The sequence below is a fragment of the Protopterus annectens genome, chromosome 7.part0, assembly GCF_019279795.1.
Source record: "Protopterus annectens isolate FY-2018-M chromosome 7.part0, PAN1.0, whole genome shotgun sequence".
In the NCBI taxonomy this organism is placed as follows: domain Eukaryota; kingdom Metazoa; phylum Chordata; order Ceratodontiformes; family Protopteridae; genus Protopterus; species Protopterus annectens.
Window position 1 is genome coordinate 168,405,556 of NC_056739.1, and position 19,204 is coordinate 168,424,759.

At 40.5% G+C, this 19,204-nt stretch overlaps 1 protein-coding gene across 2 annotated transcripts in view; it reads right to left on the minus strand.

Moving 5' to 3' along the window:
* Positions 1-19,204, minus strand: part of LOC122806315 (ankyrin repeat and BTB/POZ domain-containing protein BTBD11-like) — a 164,067-nt gene that overhangs the window by 84,515 nt on the left and 60,348 nt on the right. For both annotated transcript variants that reach the window (XM_044076631.1, XM_044076632.1), the window contains exons 5-7: positions 14,495-14,647; positions 8,902-9,067; positions 664-753 (exon numbers count right to left, since the gene is read on the minus strand). In XM_044076631.1, coding sequence (XP_043932566.1) covers positions 664-753; positions 8,902-9,067; positions 14,495-14,647 — 409 coding nt within the window. The remainder of the gene's footprint in view (positions 1-663; positions 754-8,901; positions 9,068-14,494; positions 14,648-19,204) is intronic.

Consider the following 19,204-nt stretch of genomic DNA (forward strand, 5'->3'; position numbering starts at 1 on the left):
AAATAATGGTGTATTCTAAGTGACTGAGATTAGATCTGTATCAGTATCAGCAAGTAATATCAGCCAAGTAGAGTGACAGCACCTTTATCCATATACATGTCTATCTAGCCCTAATTTGTTCACTAAATGAGCACATCTGTGTGTACAACAATGCTCTGTGCCAGCTCGGTGTACTACCACCTCCACCCGTGAGTACACACTGGCTGGGCAATGTCCCTTTCCCATACCCAATGGGCCAATGGAGCAGTGCCAGCTCTTTCAGTAACAAACCAGAAGGGAGTGTGTTTAAGGTGCTACATTTTGAGACAATGCCACCAACCTGCATGGTGCCCACTGCATTAAAAGTTCAAAGGACAACGTCTGTACTGTTTCACCGCTTCTGAAAAGGCTTGCACGAGTTATCTTTAATTCAGACTTTTACTAGTACAGCTTGGTAGTAAAAGCACCAGAGAAATTTTATATTTTCTATGAAGTGCTACAGTTGGTTTTATCCAACTGTACATAAATCAGAAAAACAAAAAAAAGTACTTCTGAATGTACGGTACAAGTACACACAAAAAGATGAATGTGCATTCCCAATGATGCAAGTACACACACATGCACACGGAAGTGTACACACAAGCACAAAAACTAAATGTTTTCAAAAATAAGGTTCCTACTTACCTGAATGTCGACAGAAGCCCCAGAATCAAGCAGAACTTGCACCATTGCTTCATCTCCACTAACACACGCATACATCAATGGCGTCATTCCCTAAACAGAGAAAACAGGAAATGCGCTGAATGTTGCTTCATCAGTAGCAGTGTTACATTCAGCTGTCTCAATAACATCTCATGGAAACAGAGTACAAAGCTTTATGCAACAGAATCTGGCAGATGAAACAAATCAACTAACTTGCTTAAAAGCTCTGCCTTCCCTTTTCAGGACATTCTAGTTAAGTTACAACCATCCTCTGTTAAGGAATCCTGCAAAATGAGAAAACATCATCAGCAGCATAAAGATAGTTTTGCTTTTTAAAAAAACATTACCTACTGCCTTGTTAGCCCAAAGCATCCATTTGTACAGGCAGTGTTCTGAACATTGGGACAGACTCTGGTTGCCAACAGGTCATCCAGAGAAAGAAAAAGCTTTCCAAGGAAAAATGGAAAGCTGCAAAGCCTGGACTTGAAGGGATCGGAAAAGATGCACTTAATGTCAGGGAATACTGCACCTGCGGAGCATACAGAGGAAAAAAGTCACTCTCTCAAAACTGGTGCCACACTAGAAATTCATCTCCACAGTGTCTGCCAAGTGTAATAAATGTAAAATTGTACCAGTTCCACCTGGTTATCCTATATGGAACCAACTATGAAGTCCAGCAGAAGATGAAAGGGGGGTATTGGGTGGGCAGTGCCGGATACTCGCAGCAGATGCTGGTTTCAAACTCGAGCAGAACAGCACAAAATAAAATCTGTAAATATAATAATGTATAACAGGCCTAGTTTCCTATCAGTTTGTCCACTACCTCTGAAAAGTGGACACCTTCAAGTATATTCACGAAACATAAAATTATGTTGCGGCAACACATTTTATTGTCCGAAAAGATAAGCAGATGAGTGAAACTCTGCAAAGCAAATGTAACACACACTTAAACGGGTGGAGCAAGACTAAATTTATAAACATCCAAAATACTCTCAGCTTAGGTGGTACCTACTGAGATATTCTTTCAATCACAATTCATATGGCTAAAATAACAGCAACATCATGCAGACATTAAACTAGTGAAAGCTCAGACTGTTAAATTTCAGAAGGTTCTCTGAACTCTGAGCAGATTTCCCAGGAGTTTATGCTGCAACAAACAATACTCCATTTATTACAGAATTTGCAATAAAAGCAAGAGCAAACTGCTAAGACAGATTACTTAACTAGAAGAATTAAAAACATGAAATAATGTTCCATAATGTTCCATAATGTCATTTTGTTTACAAAGCAGAAGTATACCTTGTTTAAACCTGCAACACACAGCTGTGGCATGTCTCGCAGAACACAAAACATGTTTTCTGTCGTAGGTTGCTTAGAAGCAATGCAATTCTAATTTTATCCACTTGACACACATGTGTAACCACACACACCCACCCTATATATTTATACATGCAAATTATACAATTATTCAAAGTATATATTATCCAGAATCATGTGCTGTCCAGGGCTGGGGGATGATTACATTCTGGATAATGGTGTACATTTTCAGAAATCCTGGCTACACCTCCTGGTCAAGAAGGAGAAAGTTCTGAACTATGTTGCAAGCAGGCTAGACTGGAGGATATGAAATACAGCTATCCAAATGCCCCTCTCAAACTGTTACACTGTTCTGACATGCATGAATTCCTCAAAGGGGTCAGAGGACAATCAGGACTCAGATGGCCATTTAAGAAGGGGAAGCAGATTGGCAAATCGAGCAGGAGAATGGAGTATCATCAGCTGGGGGCTTGAAACATTAAGAGGAGAGTCAAAACTGGAAGGAATAAGTGGGCCTGCATGGCTTGTGCGACTAACCACAGGATAAACATTATGTAGGAATGTTCATATCAAACTCCATATGGGGACAAATAATCTAAGATAATGCCTCACACAATGAGGTCACGCAAACTGGCATAATGGTGAAGGTGTTTACCTCACAGAGACAAGGTACAGGATTTGATTCTCACCTGTGAAAGGAAATTAGTCAAGCTTAAAATGGCCTACAAGGGCAGCTAGCTTTGTGTACAAAACCTATACACCTTCTGAAGGGTTGGAAATCTGAAACTCCAATGTCTGCCATTAAACTGCGTTTTGCATAACAGTCAAGGCCTTCACCTCAGACACAAGGTACAGGGTTTGATTTTGTCTGTGGTTTACTGAGTAGACTTAAAAATGGCACCTCAAGGCAGTTAAGCCTAGTATTCGCCTACAAAATTATTACTGTAATACCTATGGACCCACTTGGAGTAATGCAAGTCCATGCACTATAATGATTGATTGCAAATGCCTGGGAGAGAAATCAGGCTCTTAAGTGAGATGTGTTTCATTAGTGAAATGGCAAAATGAAAGCATGTACGAATAAGCAAGGACATCTTCCACATTTCCCATCAAGACAAGCAGCTACCTGCAACCCCCAAGGTTAAATGGGGGGGGGGGGGGATAGACAAACACTATACATGTCAATGTCACAAAAAGGGGAACGATATAGGAGAAAAGTTGATGAAAGCCAGTAGTCGCAGACTAGATTAAACTAATGGCTATTGCACAGTAATAATGTCTGATGTCACAGATCTAACAGAAATGTGGAACATAGCTATGACCATGAAGTACATCAGGGTATGTTGTCTAGAAGGTAACTGATGAAACATGAACAGGTGTACACCTTAAGTGAAGGGATCAAAAGGGACAAATGTGCAAATGCAGAGGAGACAAAGTACTGTGGGCTATGCTGGGGCCTGAAAGTTTCTGCTTAAATAACATGGTGGGTTCTCACAACCTCCTCCCCCCCAACTCATAACCAGAGATGAGAAAATGCAAGTTGGTTTGTTTCAGAACACCAAAACACATTATGCTGAAACTGTAAGCAGAGTTAAATTTAACTTCACCAACAGATGCTTGTGGGGGATCCCCCCTACCCCCATCTCCCCAGGTGTCAAGCCCCCTGGCACTTGTACTTACTCTTATCCCCACATATTTGCATCTCACAAGGAAAAAAATACCCCAGAATTTCGAAATGCCTAACAAATTAAACCTTGTTATCCTGAGAGTGCCAGAGAAAGCAGAGGTACTGCTTTGTGGAATTAACATTCCAGACATTAAGGCAGCACCTTCGATTGTAGTCACAACAAAAAAACAGGAACATTGTTGGATATCCTACAACAGTGAAGTATCAGAAATATTGAACTAGATCCAGCATAAAAACAGCAGTCTCAAATGGAAGGGAAAAACAACCTCAGACCTACACAATGGGTTTGAAACTACTTGCTGTCCGATCAGCAGTGACGATCGAGGACTTCTGGTTGGCAAACCCACAAAATGAGACAGTGCTACGGGAAAAGGTCTAAACAAGCATATACTGGTGGTGAGTATGGCAGAATAAGGCTACATCAAAACTGCTAAAGAAACAAAGTGTGAACAAATGTACAAAAATGAACTGCAGTAGTCAAATGAGGGGACATAACATTACAGCAAAGAATACAGCACTTAGAAAACTAAGTCACAGATGAAAAGCTCCTGAAAGCACTCCAATAAGGAAATATCGATACAGTAGCACATGATAGGATATACCTTGGAATTAATTTTTGGAACTCTTGTAGTGAGAGTTAACTTTTTACCAATTAATACAAAAAGTCCTTTTAACACTTTAGGACAAACATGGATATAATACTCTATATAACTGAGAGGAAGACCAACACTGAAAACTGTTAGCCTGTCAGTTTCACCTCAGTAGTTTGAGAAATCACTGAATTAGTGTAGGACGAAAGCATTTTAGAATGTGAAGTCAAGTGTGTGTGGTGTGTGTAGCGGAGGGCTGCACTATTCGTAACAGAAAGATCATACCAGACAAGTCTAGTATTTTCTAATGCTAAACCCAGGTTGCCCGATCAGTAAAGACCTGAGTAATGAGTGACTGAGTTTGGAAAGGCACCTTAAATGCCAAAGAAAATGTCACTAATGGGCAAACTGTGTCCCAGCGTAGTAGCCAGATAACATTAGCTGGACAACAAGACAGGGGGCACAGTAAATGGAATATGCTCAGATGAAAGATTGCTGACCACTGGAGTACAACTGACATGACAGAATTATCAAATGTGAAAGTATGACAGCATAAATTCACTGCAGAAAAGAAAATATGGAACCAAACGGGACACCAGTAAACAAACAGAGGGGAAGAATATGCAGTAATTTTGTAATTTGTTGACTGGGGTATTACATTGATCACAACAGACCATTTGCAGGTACAGCCCAGGTAATTCTATCTGATGACTTAAAGGGGACCAAGCAGTATGACAGAACATTGGGGGAAAAAAAAGGTAAACTAAGTTATTGCCCTACTACCCTACTTACAAAAAGACATCTAGCAATACCCTGTACTGACTAATGTCATTCTGCGTAGTCCTGAACAAATCCTGCAAGGATACAAGCAGAAGCAGTTCAAACAGTGGGTGCAATAAAACCGGTGTACAGAGGAGGGAAGCAAACTGGGTGCATGCGAGAGGGTACCAAAACTACACAGAATGGAGAGCAAAATTGGTGCAGAGCAGAGTAACAAATGAAGTGCACAGAAGTAACAGCAGTAGTATCCCGAGAAAGGCAACAAAAACAGGTACACATGGGGAATGGCAACAAAAACAGGTACACATGGGGAATGGCACAGGTACACATGGGGAATGGCAACAAGAGTAGCATAGAAAGAACAGCAGTCAAATTGGTCCACACAGGAGGGCAACACAACTGATCTAAAGACAAGAAGGGCAACAAAACTGATCTAAAGACAAGAAGGGCTACAAAACTGATCTAAAGACAAGAAAACGTATCTATAGACAAGGATAATGAAACAGATGCAGGGAAATAAGAGACGCAAAATAAAAAGTGCACAGCGTTGAAGAGGGTGGGCCAGTGAAACTGAGAAGATGACCACAAAAGCAGTACAAAGAGAAGGGCAGCAAAACTTGCACAGTCTCAGTACAACAAACCATATGGTCAGAGAATGGCAAGAGCTCAACACGTATGGCATCAACAGCAAAGTGAAGGGCACCAGAGACAGATCAGTTAAAAAACGGGACTAATTTGAAGGAAAATACTAAGGGATGTGTCGGGAAATATACAGAAATGTATTTCACAAAAAAAGAGTAAATGGCAAATAAACAAGTACCTTGGAAATACAGGAGGGGAAATAATGGATTTTAAGAATGGATCAGACAGGTAGGAGATTCTTTAACCTACCTAGCCCATATCAGCCAAAGTCACTGTTACTCTGCACCAGTCTATGAGGAAACTTTCAAACCTTTAAAGTTTTTTCTGGGTTTATAAAATGACTTGGCATTCATTGGATGCTTTACAAATCCCATTACAGCACTCACCTGTGTGCATCACTGTATCACACCAGTTCAGAATTCATAAGATACTACAGCTTCAAAGTTTGGGTTGACCTCTTCAGAGGGCACCACTCTCAGAAATGTGCAGGCACAAAGCAGACCACCACAGCTAGGCTTTAGTGAAGGGGCAGCTACACTAGGTGCAAGCTGGTATGTAGCACAACTTGGCATGGTACAATACTGGCAGTCATAAGGGTTTCAATTATGGCTGCTAAATGACTTGCTTGCAGTGTGGTTTTTGGTTCATGTTTACAGTCGTGCTTTTTTACTAACTGCAACAAGGAGCTAGCTTTGGTCTTCTTTGCAGTTTCTGAAACAGCAAATTATTACTATTTTTTTTCTCACTTTGCAGTTATTTTTGGACCTTAACCTTTGGTTGAGGGTGGCTGTGGGGGAGGGGGCAAATGGGAGATTGCCCAGAGTGGTAACTGATCTAGACACAGCCCTGATTAATGTTAGGCAGAAGTGCGTGCTTTATGAAGCACCATATTTCCATTTTCCATATAAGAAATGGCATTTCAAAAACAGCTGCTCATATTGTATTTTAAGAAACTGTACCTTTTACCCAAATTGTGAAACTTCTTTTTAAATACCTGTATTCATAAGAAGCCAATAAAGTAGATTTCAGAGCAATAATACAATAACATTCAGGAGAATTTTGGAAACTTATTGTAACCTGGCATGAGATTCATCTCAGTCATATCCATCTTACAGCACAGCACAATGCATTTCTTGTGAACCAACAAAAGAATGCAACTGAGTGAAAAAGTATACGACATAAAACAAAAAAAGATAGCAATTTAGAAAACTGAGTAAAGCTACTAGAATCTTGCATATTTTCACCCTTTCCCCACCCTCTTACAAGCTTTGAAGACATTAAACTGCAGTGTGGGATCAGTGCTAAATGAACCCTTGTAGAAAAACTCCCTTCTGACAAATTTAATTATAATACAATGCCCATCAACAAAAATGAACAAGAAATTGAAAAAAAAAAATGCTATAAAAGATTCACAGCTTCATGTCAAGTTATGTGCTTTGCAATATGACTTGTCATAAACTGCTGTTTGAGAAATTTTGTTTTCATCTTTAAAATCGAAGTACAATGGATTAGCAAGGAGGAAGTACGGATAGCTATGAAGAGAATGAAGAATGGAAAGGCTGTTGGCCCAGATGACATACCTGTGGAAGCATGGAGGTGTTTAGATGAAGTGGCAGTGGAGTTTTTAACCACATTGTTTAATGAAATCTTAAAAAGTGAGAGGATGCCTGAGGAATGGAGAAAAGTGTTTTGGTACCGATTTTTAAGAATAAAGGTGATGTGCAGGCTGTAGTTAACTACAGAGGTATTAAATTGATCAGTCACACCATGAAGTTATGGGAAAGAGTAGTGGAAGCTAGGTTAAGAAGGGAGGTGGATTAGTGATCAGCAGTATGGTTTCATGCCAGGAAAGAGCACTACAGATGCGATGTTTGCTCGGAGAGTGTTGATGGAGAAGTACAGAGAATGTCAGAAGGAGTTGCGTTGTATTTTTGTAGACTTAGAGAAAGCATATGACAGGGTGCCTACAGAGGAGTTGTGGTATTGTATGAGGAAGTCAGAGTGTCAGAGAAGTATGTAAGAGTGGTACAGGATATGTATGAGGGTAGTGTGAAAGCGGTGAGGTCTGCGGTGGGAGTGACAGATGTGTTTAAGGTGGAGGTGGGGTTGCATCAAGGATCAGCTCTGAGCCCTTTCTTATTTGCAATGGTGATGGACAGGTTGACAGATGAGATCAGACAGGAGTCCCCGTGGACTACGATGTTTGCAGATGACATTGTGATCTGTAGTGAGTAGGGAACAGGTGGAGGAGACCCTGGAGAGAAGAGGAATGAAGGTCAGCAGGACTAAGACAGAATTTGTGTGTGTGAATGAGAGGGAGGATAGAGGAATGGTGAGGATACAAGGAGTAGAGGTGGCGAAGGAGGATGAGTTTAAATACTTGGGGTCAATAGTTCAAAGTAACAGTGAGAGTGTGGAAGAGAGGTGAAGAAGAGAGAGTACAGACAGGATGGAGTGGGTGGAGAAGAGTGTCAGGAGTGATTTGTGACAGACTAGTACCTGTAAGAGTGAAAGAGAAGGTCTACAAGAGTGTAGTGAGACCAGCTATGTTATGTCATATGGGTTGGAGACAGTGGCACTGACAAAAAGGCAGGAGTTTGAGCTGGATGTGGCAGAGTTAAAGATGTTAAGATTTGCACTGGGTGTGATGAGAGTGAGGGTGGACAGGATTAGGAATAAGTATATTAGAGGGTTAGCTCAGGTTGGAAGGTTTGGAGACAAAGCCAGACAGGCAAGATTACATTGGTTTGGACATGTGCTGAGGAGGGATGCTGAGTATATTGGGAAAAAGATGCCAAGGATGAAGCTACCAGGTAACAGGAAAAGAGGAAGGCCTAAGATAAGGTTTATGGATGTGGTGAGAGAGGACATGCAGGTGGGTTGGTGTGACAGAGCAAGATGCAGAGGACAGGAAGAAATGGAAACAGGTGATCCGCTGTGGCGACCCCTAATGGGAACAGCCGAAAGAAGATGATGATCTTTTAAAGTATGTGACACTTAGTACAGCAATTTATAGTCACATTCAATACATGGCCAACAAAACCTAAGTAAGAGAATGCAACCATTTCCTAATGTCACCAATATCAGAATTTGAAACAACTGGACTTCATATAAAAATTCATCTCAGCTGTTCAACAACACAATGTGCAACTTGAATTTTAGCTGCCGAATTCCCCAGACTCCAGTGTATGTTCCACTTCTTACCTGTTCGTCTGTGGTATCCAGGCCAGTGGGTCCAAGAAGAGCAACAGCAGGTTTCACAAGATCTGTCCGCCCGCAAGTCAGCATCCGAAATGCTAAATTCCAAAGCAGCTTCTTCTCTGCCTTTTCTGCATCTAATCGCCGAGCTACATACAGACAGCAGTCAACCCTTCAATAAAGACAAAAGAAACAGTCATGGTGAAGTGACTGACCAAAAGTCAAGATATCAGAAATACTGCTAGCATAAAACTAAGACACATACAGAAGTACTCTCCTCTGAGCTCTAGTGACCCAGGACTGATTAACAAGCTAGATATATATGATAGGATAGGGTAAGGGATACCCATCATGCACCGAGAAGGAAAGGGAAAACACTTAAAGATGTGCAGAGTGGCAGCAGGGCCGTATATCCACAGCACAGCCATTGTGGGACACAAGAAATCTCAACCAGAAAAATCTTCCCCACTGCCTGGGAAGGCACTCCACCAGGTGACGTCCATCTCGTCTCAGTTGAACCGGGAATGACAATGGCATTAACTACACAGCTAATGACACTAGTAGCTGTCGGCATGAAACAAAAAAAAATTACTCTAGCTGAATCAATTTTATGAACGGCACATAAAACCATGTAAAATTTAGAATCTGACACTCTTCTGTAGCTCTGTCAGACCTCAAATGAGGCACTCCATTCACAAGCTACTCTACTTAAAAACACCTTAACTAAAAGATGTCAGGATAGCCCAGGTGAGAAAGAAAGTAACTTCAGGTATGCAGAGCTATCCTGATGAACACAGTATAAAAAACATTTGAAAAAACATCTATGACAAAGCAATATTTAGCTAGCAGTTTCTCAACTAAATGGTCATCAGTTAAGGCAAGTGCTCACCCAAGACAGACCTTTTGTCTCAAATACCATCTGGTGACTGCTACCCATTATAAAGTCATGCATATAAAATATATTTACAATCCAATATACTTCCTTTACTGCATCTTACTAAAGCTGTGGAAATGAAGTCCTATGTTATTCAAGCTTCTATACGTGATCTTAACTGAAAGGCTGAGAAGCTATTTCCTTCATCAAAGCAGGATACAGTCAAACAGAAAGCACATCCCCATGTAACCAAATCTCAAAAGGAAAAATGAAAACCTTTATTGCAGTGCATGGTGCAAAGCAAACTAATCTGTCAACAATGAATAAAGTGTAGTGTTAATATTTCCTTTTTATCAGAACAGTGTCATAACACAGTTACTTCTCTGTGAAATGCAAATCAGAACCAACTCCTTTACAAGCTAACTGGAATGTTGAGATGCATGAAAACTGCCCTTGAAACTGCTAGTTTTGTAAACATATGCCCTTAAAAAAACAGCACTTATCGCAATGACATGCCTACAATGCTTAGTTGCAGCACATTATGTCCTATAAGCCAAGATAATTAGTTAAAACACACTATGCTAATTATGGTTAAGAATTTGTATACATCAGTACATTTCGAAACAGTGGGCAAAAGAACACGGTCCTAAAGGGCAGACAAGTCCGTACTTAATGCGACTGCACTGGAAATTTACACACAAAATAAAGCAATCTGTTCATGCTGTAACATGAATGAGAAAGGTTATGAGGGTCTGTGGAGTTTACATTTATTTACATTAATACTGAAAAAGGGACAAACATTTCAACTAACACTTCTTTTTTACATTGGGTGTTACAGCTTTATACACATGATCACACAAAAGAATACATACGCTTATAAGAACAAAACGGACTTTGTACATTTCTCAGGCAGGGTTTTGTTATAAAGCTGCAGTGTACACTAGACAAATAAACGTTGTCACCAATACTGATCACAGATGCATTAGGAACCAATAATGCTTTAAGTAACTTCAACAATAAAATGGCTTTAATTTAACTCAAACACAACAAATGTTAGGCTCGTCTACAGAGCTAACCTGCAAGGAATGGAGTGTATGCTGTAACTATCATAAAAGCTACACCCCAAGCTTTAAATAAAACAGTTTAAGTATTACTGATCAAGACAATGTTTTAAACACTCGACACTGCAGTCTGACATATGTACCGATTTTCTATTCAGAGTGGTCCCTGCCACTCAGCTGGTTACCAGTCACCTGTGCCAATGCAGTGTCACACCACCCTATATTTTACACACACACATACGTGTGTGTGTGTGCGTGTGCATATATATATATATATATATATATATATATATATATATATTTTTTTTTAATATTAATATATTATATGCATTATACATAGACCCACCAACCAATCAATTCACAAGACAAAAAAAAGCTTTTGTTCAGCTGTACAGACAGCACCCACTTTTGATGCTTCACAAAATGAAAAATGCACCAAAATTACTATGCAGTCATTTGTGGTGTATAGTAGTGCAGTGAAAGACTACACTGTGGAGGTAAAAAGGACACAAACTGTAAACTGCGAAGCTCAACTATTTGTACACAAACAGATATGAAACCAGCAAAGTGCCTTGGGCACAAACATATGCCTATCTACATGAAAGAGATTAACATACAATATTCACGTGTGTGATGTATGTACAGTCTGTTTAATTTCTCCAGGTCTATTGGGTTTCTAATACCATCAAGGGAATGGACCCCATTCTTAAGTCAAAGTATGATTAAAGTTAATGAAATAGCCATTGTTTCAGTTAGCCAAAAGTGCTCTTTGCAGCACCCACATTGTGCCCAGAACTGACTCCTCCTGCAGTTCATAAGGAGTTACATGCATCAGTAATGTATCTAAATATGACTGAAAATTCTTTTTTATAAAGACACATTGCTTCTACTACTATTGGAACTGGGTACCCTTCCACAATGTTCTCAATGCCAGCAAATACTGGTATTTTTTGACCGTCTCTCTGTACTCAACGCTAATCACTGGGTGCAGCAATTTCAATGATCAATGCTGCTTTTGTCTTTTCATGGACCACTATAACTGGTTTTCTCATGTCTGTTTTTTGACCCATTGGTAATGGGTGATCCCATGTGATAAAAACGTCATCATTCTGTATAACGCTTTGTGGCTTATGTTTCCAATGCTTCTGAGCTACTTCGGTAATCTAATGTTTGCATAATCCCCGATGTAGTCATCCTGCCACATTATTATGCCTTTCAGCATACAGGTCCTCTGGCATTAGTGTATCACACCCAGCATTAGATGCATGACTGTTTCCATTTCTATTTTACAGAACCTGCATTTGTCCATTTCTCGCACATGTTCCCTGGACTTAGTATACCAACATTTTACTGCTAATCTTAACCTTTTATCTTTTAGTTTAAATTCACCTCTCCTTACCCACTCCTGTGCCAGATCCTGATCAACACGAGACTGTTCAGTATCATTTGTTTTATGTACAGCAACAAACACTAGACAATGCACATCAAATAATTCCTTAATAATCCCAATGGGTACAAATTCTTATTACAACAGAATATTGTCAGTTCTCTCTTACCCTCCCAATATATTGCATGCAGCGTGCCATATCATCTTTATCATTGTAATAAGCACGTTTTGTGCCGAATTCTTTTCTCCTCCTAATATACTACAAGCTGTGTGCCAAACACTCTCCAATCCTAAACACACTGCAGCAAGCGGTATGCCAGGAAAACTGCTGCCCACTGAAAATTTCAACCACAACTACAATCCTCTGAACAGCGAGACTATAAATGCAAATGCAGGGTAATATCACAAAGACTGCGGGGTACCTATAAGTATTCTCCTTACTATGAAGTACGGAGCAAGTCTTGGAGTTGACAAAAGTAGCTGTAGTGTTTGAGGTGGAGACCACCACAGGAGGGTGGTAGCATTTAAAACACAAGTTTTGTAATCACTGCTCATTAGCACAATCAAATTTTCAAAGTATCAGGACATGCAATATCAAGTCTTGCATTTCCAAAATGAAGCTTTGGAAAACTGTACTTTAGGAATGGTAGTAGGAACCCTCCAGGACAGAAGAAAGTCTTCACAATTACAATCCTATCCCTCATCTCCATGTTCAAACAAATGTTTGCTTACTCTTAAAATTCCCCTGGGGTTACATAAGGTAGCACTGAAAGGCTGAGAATTATTCTAGCACCAAGACCAAGTCTGCCTCCCCCTCAACTAAGAAAAAAAAAAAAAAAAAAAAAAAACAGCAGGAGCAATAAACCCATGTTTGAACTAAACCAGCTGTCTGCAAACTAATGTGCAAATGTCATTTTTGGTCGCATATCTCTTGGGAGGGTGTTAGTATGAATACTTTGCAGAGAGAGTATTAGTATGATTGAATAGTTTGCAAACCCCTAAAGACTTATCAGCACACGTTATACTACCACTGACTTTTAGGAATCAGACACAAACCATGTCCGTTACGAAAATGGCAGCATGAAGTGACTTTCTACTAGGCATCACTTAGAAATGACCTGTGCCGAGAGTTTGCGGTTGCTTTAAGAACCTAAACAGACTAATGATCATAAGGAAAAACTCAAAAAACACTGAAATGGCATCTGGCAGCTACGTGTGATTCTGGGAGTTTACAGAAGGGTCAGCTTGTGATATACCCGAGCTACCTGCACATTTAGAGATATATGTATAAAGCATGACTATGAAGGAAGAATTCAGAGAACCAATTAGCCAAGGGGTTGACATTTACCATAAGCATCCTGCAGCTGAGCACAAGCCATTTACACCCAACCCCCCCAAGCCCAAACAGGCAGCAACTAAAGGAAAAAAAAAAAAAACACTGAGCTTTATGGCATGCTGTTAAAAGTTCTATGCCCTTATTCCACATATATGAACAGTGGGCCGTGGGGCAGTCCCCCACAAACTGTGGGCCACAGGGCAGTCCCTACTTTGTGTCTTTTTTCCATAAAAATTGAGATGCTCACCCAGGCTGTACACCATTCTGTTCATTAATGGATGGTCTCAGTATCACTGCCACATAAGGCTGCTGAAGGTAATGGCTCACAGAGCTAAACATGGTTACCGTAAGCCAAGCCATTGCTTAGCTGCAAAGAAGCCTCCATTTACAGACCGTACCTGAATTGTTAACATCCCCTGTGTTGTAGCAGTCAAGCTTAGTAGAGATACAAACGCACATACTTTGATGTGAAATATCAGAATCCCAGTCACATTTCACTATGAAATATCACAGGAGGCTACAGCTTGGCTACTGCTAATTAGAACAGACCTGTCCATTCTCAGGGAACCACTGCACAACAAAGCAGCTGCAACTCTGACAGAAATCTGGTACTGGAAAAGTGAAACCAGAATGGGCTGTGTAATGCAGCAGAACAGTCTTTCCTACCCCAGTATATTACATCACATCAGTTGTTAGCACTGGTACAATATGGCTCTTATTGCATGAATACTGCCATGCACAGATGAGCATCTGTTTATGTATGCTGTGAAGTGACATATGATGGTACACCGCTACAATTCTAAACATACAGTGAAACTATATTTTTTTTTTACAAGTAATAAACTGCCATCCTGAACTTCCTGCAGAAGACATGCTCAGTTGACTGATCTTTACATTTTAAGGATGGACAGTGGTATGCTGCAGGATATCTATCATCTTACCTGAGATGCCTCAAAGAGCAGTCCACACCAGGCAACATGAGTCGGGCTGCCTGCAGTACATCATTACTGTCCACACTTAGGCTGTGTCTGTACTCAGCATGGGCAACACACACACGGATCCACTCGGCAAGAGTGGGCTGCACAGTATGGGGCCTGTAGAGAGATTAATTTGGTCAATTAGCAAACACAAACCATCAGAAAGAAGCACCAAGAAAGCATTGCAAATTTCACAGCATTAGCTGCTGAGACACAGATGCTTACACTAAATGTGTACCCCCCCCCCCCATGCACGCACGCAAGCAAGCATAAACATGTTGACTCAGACCTTCAGACCTTGTATGCAGTATCTCATGGCAACTTCCTGCCAGCTTTATCATGTGACGTCCAAGATACAAGACGTGGACTTTAAGCCAAAATGATATTAAATTATAAAGGCTATGATGAAGAAATACAATAAAGCTGTAGAAGCTAAACAGCACTGCACTGCGCTTGGTGCAACTCTGCTCCTTTTGTAATGCACCTATTAGAGCGATAGCTTGGTTAGCATCTCCCCCTCCCTGAAAATACATTCAAGCAGCTGCAGTCTCAATCGCACTACTTAACTGACTATCAACGCTGCTTACAGCTCTGAAGTTGTAAGGAACATTCAGTACTCGTACCCAACACAAATCACATCACTGACTGCAGGGATGGCATTTAAGCAAATGAGAGTTCAGCTGCTTAAATGAGCACAAAGACTGTTCCCTGTGGAGGACAACAGCAACTCTTCTACAGTGCTGATCAAGCCTCTTAACAGTTAGGACAACTGCCCACTTAGCTGAAATGTGGACAAGCATTACGGATAAACTTCCCCATTTTGTGCCAGCTCTTATTTTACACTGTGCTCACATGCCATCAAATCAAACATTTCAAACTTGTGCCAGTTTTTGGCAATAGTACAACTTAGTATATTCTTAAAAGGCATGGCTCTGCAAATCTGAAGATACTGGCCCAATTCCCAACAGTTTCATTCACGTCATACCAAGAAAAAAAAAAATTGGTTCTTTTGTAATAAAAACATTTTCTTCTAGGAATTCTTCTAAAATTTGCTCAAGTCAGTCAAGGAAGGATTTCAATTAAAAACAAAAAGCATATCACTCAAAAATCAGTAAGTAAATTTAATAAAAAATGTAAACAAATTTCTTAAAATGAGATGCATTTCTCATCTAAAGAAGGGTCATACAGCATACTGTGCAAGTGTAAGGGGCTAATAAAATGCTGAACATATTTTGAGTCAATTTAAAAGCCAATTATATGTGGAAGGGGCAGTCCTTGTGTAAAAACAAATGAAGATATGCATAACATTTTTATTATTCTATTTATTCATTGCTTGACGATAAGCAATTCTTTTTTGTGCTTACCTGCAGGCTGTTTCCTTTCTAAGGTGATTAGATAGCTTTATTTTATTAAGCTATTTCTTTATTTACTATGTCTCGCTTGCAAATTCAGACAATGCATACTTAATACTTCCTGTTTTCACATCATACTTAGCACTTTGATAATGCAAAGTCAGGTCAGTCCTACATTTCCTGCCTTTTTTTTTTTTTAAATGAGTGAGTAAGCTATCATAGCAATTTTGTACACAGGATATTGCAGTGTATCAATTTGGTAACAGAAAAACAGGTTTTGCAATAACATGCATTTTCAGGACAATAAGTATAAAACTCTAATGTCCATTATAAAGTCATTGTAATCCTTGGTCATTTACCAGAAAATTAAAAGCTTTCAAGGGACAGATCAGACAAAAATACGAAGCGATACCTGCAATGGGATGTTCTCCAAAAATCATGGACAGCTAGAGAAATGATTCGAAATTATTCGACAGCTAGAGAAATGATTGTAATGAAATGATTACAAAGACGTGTCTAGAGCGTTTCTCCCCGGGCCTCCACTGAAAATTGGCTTCGTTCCAAGTCGGACTTTCCCGGTTAACGAATGTTAAATAAATAAATAAATAAATATAAATAAATAAATTTGGCGGCACTAAGAAAAAAAAATCAGCAGCATTGAGGTGTATACACTTTTGAGTTGCATATGCTGTACTTGTGTATCCATGTAATAGAAGCAGGTAACACTTCTTTGTACCCAAGAACACTGTCACTTGGAGGCTTGAAGAGTAGATTAGTTAGCAACATTTAGCTCGCATGCAAAATGAAAAACAATGAAAATACACACAGGACTAGCCAAGTCCTGAAAAGCCTCTCTTAGTACTAGTTAGCATTCCCATAAGGGGCTCAAATGCCTTGGACATAGTAAATCACTAACATGAGGTAGCACTGCACCCCCACTTCCATGTGATGTCCCCCAGGTAAATAAATCAGTCTCTTTCATTGTAATTATAAGGCCAGATATCCCATCAGGTCCAAAAATGCTTAAGAATATTTCCAATACAAATTACCTCCTACTAAGCAATCATATAAGTTTCGAAGCCCACTTGAGCACAGACAACATGGACTTCTATGCAATAGTGTACACCAATGCCCTGTATAACCACTTAAGCAGTTACTTTGAATCGGTAGTACCTGACCAGAATAAAACTAGATCTTGCCAAAAAAACAAGCCACCTTGATGGCCCCCTAGTATAAACAGACTACGCAACAAGAGAAATAAACTAATGCCCAAGAACAAGAGGGAACTGGCTCAGCAGAGGTCGAAATCTCTTTCTAGCTTAAATCAAACAAATTAGAGATACTGCAAAGCTAATTACAAACTAAAAATAGCCTCTCTAGCCAAGGATAATCACAAGACATTCTTTAACTGTCTGAAATCTAAAGGAATACCCACCTATGCTCTGAATTGGTTGTGGATGGCACCACTCGTATTCAACTGGAGGTAACAGCCAACGTGCTAGCTGACAGATTTGAAGTAGACTTCACCCCCCTGTCCCCTCCAGTCATCCCCCAAAGTACACCTGCCACCGTTCTTCAGCCTATTAGCTCAAGACAGCAGGTCATCTTGGCACCCAAGTCCAGAAACATGGCATCTTGGCATCCTACAAGTCCAGAAAAGTACAGTTGTGTACACTTACCATAAATGTAGATGTTAAGAAAGTGTATTCACTGTTGCAGTCATTACATTTGGGTAAGCCTGCTGGCAGGGTGCCCTCAGCCGGCCTGAATTCCAAACAGCATTAGGAGCAGCTATGAGGCCCTACAGAACTGCAGTGACAAAGCCTGCCCTGGATTTAGAGTAGAAAGTTGATAATGCTTTGTAAAGGTATGCACTGAACTCCAAGTAGCAGTCTCTAAAATGTCCTTGGTAGGTACAACCCTGAGAAAGGCTGCTGAAGTGGCTGCAGCTCTGGCTGACTGTGGCCTAATGCCCTTAGGCACTGGCTTGTCATGGTGTAAGTAGCAGAAACGAATGCAGTGGCCTATCCACTTTGAAATAGTCTGCTTTGAGATAGCCTTTCCTTGTGATGCTGCAGCATATGCCACTAGTAATTGCTCTTTCTGAAAACTGTGGTTCTGTCCAAGTAGAATCTAAGCTGTCTGTGTACGTCCAAAGAATGCAGAATTCTCTCCTCCTTGTTCTGTGGATTTGGGTAAAAGGTTGTCAGGTGAATAGTTTGGATGAGAGATACAATGGACACCACCTTAGGCATAAATGTTGGGTTTGTCTTCAGAGAGACCCTGCCTGGATGAAAAATGATAAAAGATTCTACAGCCATGAGTGCCTGTAGCTCTGAAACTAGTCTTGCAGAAGTTATTGCTAGAAGCAGAGCTGTTTTCCAAGATAAAAAACTTTATATCAGCAGTAGCCGCTGGCTCAAAAGGAGCAGGGTGAGTTCTTCCAAGACCTAGTTGAGGTCCCATGCAGGCAGTAGTGATCTCCTTGGAGGTCTTAAATTTTTGGCTCCTCTGAGGTACTGCTTTAATAAGGGATGAGAAAAGGATTGGTGGCTCTACACTGTAATGAGCCGAAATGGCAGAGGCATGAATTTTAATAGATGAAAAAGATAGGCCTTTGTCCAGCATCTCAGTTAAGTATTGCAAACTCTGAGGGATATTTGGCACAGCTGTATCAGTTCCTTGTGCCTGGGTCCAAGCACAGAATCTCTTCCATTTTCCAGCATAAGATTTTCTAGTACTAGGCCTTCTGGCTTCCAAAATGCTATCCATCACAGCTTTACTACATCATTCGTCATGCTGTCAGGTTTAAAGTTCTGAGTTGGCTGTGTAGGATCCGACTGTTTTGCTGGGACAGTAGCAGAGGTATTTGAGGTAAGGTCCAAGCTGGGCTTTGAGACAAGCTCCTTAGTATTGGATACCAGTACTGGCAGGGCCAGTCTGGGGCAATCAGTATCATCCTTGGCTTCTCCTGTCTGACCTTTAGGAGTACCTTGGGGAGGAGAGACAGAGGGGAAAATGCATATACTGATAGGACGTCCACTTTCCATGCTTGTCTGTGATAATTCCTTGTGCAGAATCTTTTTAGTTGGTAGTTGTGAGGGGAGGCAAATAGATCTATGTCCAGGCATCCCCATTTTGTTGTTATCATGCTGAAGACTTGTGGGTCCAGGTGACACTCGTGGGGATCCATGAGGTTTCTGCTTAGTTCGTTGGCCAAAGTATTTTTCCTTCCTGGCAGGAATTGTGCCTGTAAATGTACTTGGTAAGTCAATGATGTGTCCCACAAATTCATGGCTAGTCTGCAAAGGGGGTAAGAATA